At 51.5% G+C, this 5,975-nt stretch overlaps 1 protein-coding gene across 1 annotated transcript; it reads right to left on the bottom strand.

The window, feature by feature from the left end:
• Positions 1 to 2,474: 2,474 nt before the first annotated feature.
• LOC142590086 (uncharacterized) lies at positions 2,475 to 5,527 on the bottom strand. Its single transcript, XM_075701938.1, has one exon. The coding sequence runs from the start codon at positions 5,301 to 5,303 to the stop codon at positions 3,183 to 3,185; it is 2,121 nt and encodes a 706-aa protein (XP_075558053.1). The 5' UTR covers positions 5,304 to 5,527; the 3' UTR covers positions 2,475 to 3,182.
• Positions 5,528 to 5,975: the final 448 nt, after the last annotated feature.

The following is a 5,975-nucleotide window of genomic DNA, read 5'->3' as shown; positions in this document are numbered from 1 at the left end:
ACAAAATGATACAGTGCTGGTAGTGTCACAAAATGACACTACCAGCACTGCAGTCCGAAGCCTAATTGAGACAGCTCGCCCTGTGCCTTGCGGTTTTTCATGTGACGCCCGTAAATACTTGAAGGCGCAAATCTACGGGGGTGAAAATTATTCTGAGATGATGATGATGATAATTGGAGATTCAAATGGCGCAGCAGCCTTGCAGGCTACAATGCGCCAAGCGCATGTTTTTCGAAGTAGCTTATTTGTTCAAATGTGGTAAAACGGCGTAAATGGCCAAGTAAAAATAAAAGAGCAGGAAATGTGCTACATATCCTGTAGAGTTCCCGTGGCTTTCTGATAGTTAAAGGTATCTTCATATGGCACAAGTGGTTCATCGCTCAATAAGAGCATGGGATGGAAAGTGATTCTCCTTTACTAAAAATTTTAAAAATATATTTGTCTCCAGTTTTCTAAGCCACGATATGTCATTCAGATGTGGAGCTCGTTTAAAAATTAACTGCAGTATTGGCATGTCGGATTTGGTTCATTATTTATTAGGTAATTATGGGCCAGCCTCGCGTGACCTCTAAGCGACATCCCTAAGCGACATCAGAATACCTCGTAAAATCTTTCTCTGCGGCGACAACTGCCCCGTTCTCGTAAAACAGGTTTTATGCAATGAAGTTTGATATGTTCTAGCTGATGCCACAGTTTCTTCCGGTGATTTTTCAACTGCCATTTTTATCGTGCCTTTATAATCTTGCCAAGGTAGGCCATCATCTTATAGCTCCTGATCTTTGGTGCCGGCTGCCACCAAATCTGCTCTATCGTTACCGGGGATTCCTACACTACTAGGAACCCAGCAGAAAGTGAAGTTTAAATCTCCTTTCCTGCCCTTTCCATCGCCGGCGTAAGCGCAACGGCTCTACCTTGTTGCGCTCGTGGCGTGATTGCTCGCCTATGCCGCTTTGATCCTTGCTAATTATTCACGTTCCGGCGCCGACAGAGCAGCGAACACTCCAAACAGCCCTTTCCCGCCACTGCTCTGCTGTGGAAGCAAATTGCTTTCTTTTTTGCGCGCGAACACATTGCAACGCCTACGAAAGTTGTGAGCCAATATAAGCCTCGCTCGAAAAACCCGATTGTCATTGCTAAACGGATTCAGGTGTCGGTGTCAACGGTCAGGCCTTCGGTGCGCAGGAGAATTCGACGTCATCCCCCAGTCAAAGACGTGCATGTTTCCATCGGACCTGCGCCACCCGACTGGCTGTCGTGTCACCCTAAATGTGACGCGAGTTCTAGTACCCCCCCCCCCCCCCGAACGCACACTTGTTTCCCCATCATCTTTCTATCCCATTTGCTACCCGCCGTGGTTGCTCAGTTGCTATGGTGTTGGGGCTGCTGAGGTCGCGGGATCGAATCCCGGCCACGGCGGCCGCATTTCGATGGGGGCGAAAACACCCGTGTGCTTAGATTTTGGTGCACGTTAAAGAACCCCCAGGTGGTCAAGATTTCCGGAGTCCTCCACTACGGCGTGCCTCATAATCAGAAAGTTGTTTTGGCACGTAAAACCCCCTAATTTTTTTTAACCCATTTGCTCCTTTTTTTTTTTTTACAGCGGTGACCAACGTTCTGGGGTCAGCCGCACGCTGTAGACAGTTACGGTGCAGTCAGCAAGCTTTCCTCTTTGACATTCGAACTCTCTCACTCCTATTTACCGATAATTACACGCGCTACGCTCTTCTGTATCAGGGGCGTCGCCGAGATTGAGACTAACAAACAGCCACAAGATAATTTTGAAAAACTCAGTAAAGGCTTTTGTTGCGGTAGCTTTGATCAGCATCAAAGCACATGAGCTGATACGAGCGTACAGCAGTTATACAACCGAAATGCAGCTTACTGTTGAGGCTGAAGATGATCTTATTGAACATGGTTATAACCCAGGGATAAAAAAGCAGTATAAAGATTGTGAGGAGTATAAATCGGAACTCATCCGACGCATCACTGCTGTGTCGTCAGTAGTGACGTCATTAGCACTAGTCGCCACTATGCCGTACAATATTTTTCGCACCCCTCATTTTTTTATGAGCAGCTGTCGAAGATTTCGTGTTTGCTTATCCGCTTGGCTATTTTCATTCTTCTAGCTTGTGGCAGTGACAACGAGAAATAATAGTCAATTGTCAAGTGATGCCCAATCCTAGTTTCCAATAAGGCTGGGAATCCGACTTAGGCCGCGGCATCGCATGTGCGCATACGCTGGTGCAAATCTGCGCGGTATGATGCGTTCCACTACTCAACGCAGGAAACGCGCCCGATTCATATGAGCACAGGCCCAGCTGCGTCTGTTTCGGGGCCATTGTTTTCGCAGCAACGTCGGGATTTTACATTTAGGAAACCGACTTAACGTTGTTTCAACAGACGCCGACGGCAAACAGCCAATCAGGAGTACAAGGGAACAAGCAATCAGAAGCCCATACAAACGATTGATGTTAAACAAGAAGAACCTTTATTAAGACTTCTCTAGGTTTGCTCTCACCATGTGTCATTACTTGCAGCTGAACAGATCGCCTTGTCCGGAGACGAAAGTGAGTAATACGTATATTAAAAGACGCCATGTTTATCAGCTTGCACCCGGGACGTACATAAACAGTGAACTTATACCAGAGATCGCAAATAATGTTCCCCCTCTCTCTTCCTCTCGGAATGAGGAATTGAAAATAAGCTTCAAGAGGAAATGGTAAACAACGACCCAGGGTGTCAAGCGACGGCCTGCGACTTGGCGTGCTAAGAAACGAGTAAAATGAGAGGAATAAAATGGCTGTCATGACAATGTACACCGAAAATGAAACACGATGGTTCGCACAAACAATTGCCGCGTACTGTCCACGTCCCGAAATCACACTTTGCCTGAAGCTCAACCCCGGTCACAGTCGACGCCTCTGATATTAGTCAACACGGGAGCGATGTGCCGATTGGTACCGTTTCCTGTGTGCAAGTCACTCGATCTAGCGAGGGCGCGGCACACTGCATCAGGATATGGAACCACTCGAGGCATAAGTGAAGCACGACAGTGTGTGGACCGCTGGCTATGGGGGTCTGTGAAGGCTCGGTGAACGCCAGCATTGGGGTCAACGAGGAACAGACTGCAAATTGGGCGTTCGGCGAAGGTGCGACACAAAGAATGACTTGGTGAACTCCCTTCAGGTTTCCAATACGTCGGCTACCTTCAGGTATTTCTGAATGCCAGTCCAGCAGTCGTAGTTCAATTGGTCCAACTGCTTGCCGCCACCGTGCCGGACATTGCACTCGACCCGTGTCTCGACGACGCCGGTCAGGCGCATGTACTCGTCAACGTCGGCAAGGCGGAGACTCCGCTCGACCGCCTTGATCGCGTCCGCAGCTTCGGCCTCTCCTCGTAGCGACGCCCTGGCTCGAACACTGTCGACGAGTACCGGGTGCTTCGAGAGGAGCTCAAAGGGCCGCGCGCAGTAGGGCTCGCGGTCTCCCACCGCGAATCTGGTCGCTCGTTCGACGAGGCTGCGGTTACGTCGCACGATGTCTTGGGCAGCGAACATATCGGCGTTGGCCGATGCGCAAGGGTGGATTTCCAGGCGGCGAAGGTTGTACTCCTGGGCCAGTCCCGGCATTAGACATCGCAGAAAGGCGGCGCAGAAGTTTTCGTTGACGCCCCTCAGACAGAGCTCGTAAAGACGGGGATTCGTAGCGGCACGGGCGAGCACCGGGTAGACGTCATCGCGCAACTGCACCGTCAACTCCAGCATGATCTTGGCGATGCGAAGGTTCGAGGACAAGGCTTCGCACAAGGCAACCATTGAACGATCGATGGGAGACTCGTCGGGAAAATGGGCGTGAAAGTAGTCGGCGTGAAATTGGTCGACCCGGAGAGTGAGGTCAATCGCTCTCAACGCGGACGCGCTTCTTATGTAAGCGCACAATGATTCATAAGTGCCGATGTGGAAGAAGTCGAGGCATACGGTAAGCGATGCGACGTGGCTGCAAGTAGCCAGGACATCCAAGGCGCTTAGAAGGTCGGTCGTGTGCGGAAGGTATCCGTAACTGAGAATGACGGCCGTCAGTTCGGGACAGTCCGAAAGCGTTGGCAGATCTCGAGGCCCAACGCGGTGGTCCTCGATGCAAACTCTGCCGGCGAGTTCGTACTCCTGTATCGTGCCGCAGACTTGTCGCAAGCCACCGTCGTGGGGAAGACTGTGCAAGGTCAACTTCTTGATTGAGCGGTTGCTCGCGAGTGCTCGCAGTAAGACGCAGCAGTCTTCGCTGGAGGACCACGACATGTCGAGGACCAACTCCTTCAGAGTGCTGTTTTCTACCAACGCCGAGGCCCAAGCGTACCCGTCGACTACGTGCCCGCGTTGAGGTGGGTACGGAATCATCTGTCCATCGCCGAAACCCGTGAATCGCAGGCTTAACGTGCGGATACTGCGGCTCTCGGCAATCACTCTCGTGAAGAGTACGTAGTCTCGGCTGCCGGCGTGAAACTGCGCCGCTAACTCTTGCAGCGTCGTCATTGCGCAGATGGCCTGCACGAGGATCTGACACCCGGGTGCGGTATCGAAGTAGACCGCTCTCAGAGTAAGCTTACGAAGCGTCGCGTCTTTCTTGGTCAGATAGTGCGCAAAGTGCTCTGACGGTCGGTTCCGGGGGCCGCACGAAAACACGCAGGCTCCGACAGAGAGTTCCGTGATCGTGCTGTTCTGGATAAGCGCGTCGATGAGCTTCCCGGCCGTGGCTTGGTTCATTCTCGTTGCGGCCACGTGCAAAGACGTAAGAACGGCACCGTCTCGCGTGAGAAGGCAATTCGGGATAGTCAGTCTTGCATAAGAATGTGCGCAGACCGGGTGGAAGACGAATTCGTTAGTGTAATGCGGGGACCACGATGTGTGTGAGAGCGGATTGTGAATTTCCGGGCGGTCGCTCGCGATTCCGATGACCCTGAGCCTTCTCAGACTCGATGAAGCCGCCAGCACCGCGTCCAGTGGTGCTGTGTTTGCAACTGAGTAGTTCAGCTCAGCAGACACAATGCATCGGTGCTCTCCGATCAGGCGGCATAGGAGGACGATGGCCGCCCGCTCGGTGTGGCTCGGAAATCGGCGGCGAATGCTCGGCACAATCGCGACGCTCACGTCTCCGAGCTCGTCTCTCGTGTCTTCGTTGAGCTGAAGGCCCGCGTGCCACAAGACTTCGTTGCAGGCTGTCAAGTGTCGCAGCAGTTGACAGACGCGGTTGTGGCCTCGCGTGCAGTTGAGACGATGTAGCTCGGTAGAAGTGAAGTCTCCCTCCATGGAGAATCCGCGTTCCAGGCAAAGCTGTCGAAGTGATCGCCGCGGTGCCGACGTGGCCACTGCGTCCACCGTCTGTCGTGGGGACAGGTGTTTGCGATGGTCACTCAAATGCCGGCTGCTTTTAAGACACCCGTTGTGCGTAGCCTAATCTTCAGCCAATCGTAAGACGCATAGGTAACAAGGCCTTTAATACATCGACAATGTCAGAGAGGGAGGTAAGTAACGAAATCGATAACGTATATCGTTTTCGTGCTTGGTTTTCGCGATGGCGAAATTTTTAGCACGGCGTTGAGATATTGACTCGAAAATATGCGTTCTGCGCATAAGAACTGTGGCAATTGCGAGGATGAAAAGAAAAGCACAAAAGAGAAGGGAAGAGAGAAAAGTTCGATAACGCTAAAGCTCACGTTTAGATTTGACCTAAGCAACGTACATACGTACACGTGCGGAAACTTGCCGTCATTGTCATTTAAGTGTGTCCTGGATGCTCTGGGTTGTCAGGGATTCTAGAAAAAAAAGTGATTACGTCACATCTTAAAGCAAACGTAAGTGGACCACGACCCCCTTCAACTTCCATTGGGAACAAGGCTTCCCGTGTGGGGAGCAGCAACGTCTTTTATAAACTTTCATTGGTGGTTTTCCGTTTTTTAATTGTTGGCATGCATGTTCCCG

This window comes from Dermacentor variabilis, chromosome 8, assembly GCF_050947875.1.
Source record: "Dermacentor variabilis isolate Ectoservices chromosome 8, ASM5094787v1, whole genome shotgun sequence".
Classification (NCBI taxonomy): Eukaryota; Metazoa; Arthropoda; class Arachnida; order Ixodida; family Ixodidae; genus Dermacentor; species Dermacentor variabilis.
The sequence above is the reverse complement of the archived record's forward strand: the minus strand, read 5'-3'. Positions and strand labels throughout refer to the sequence as shown.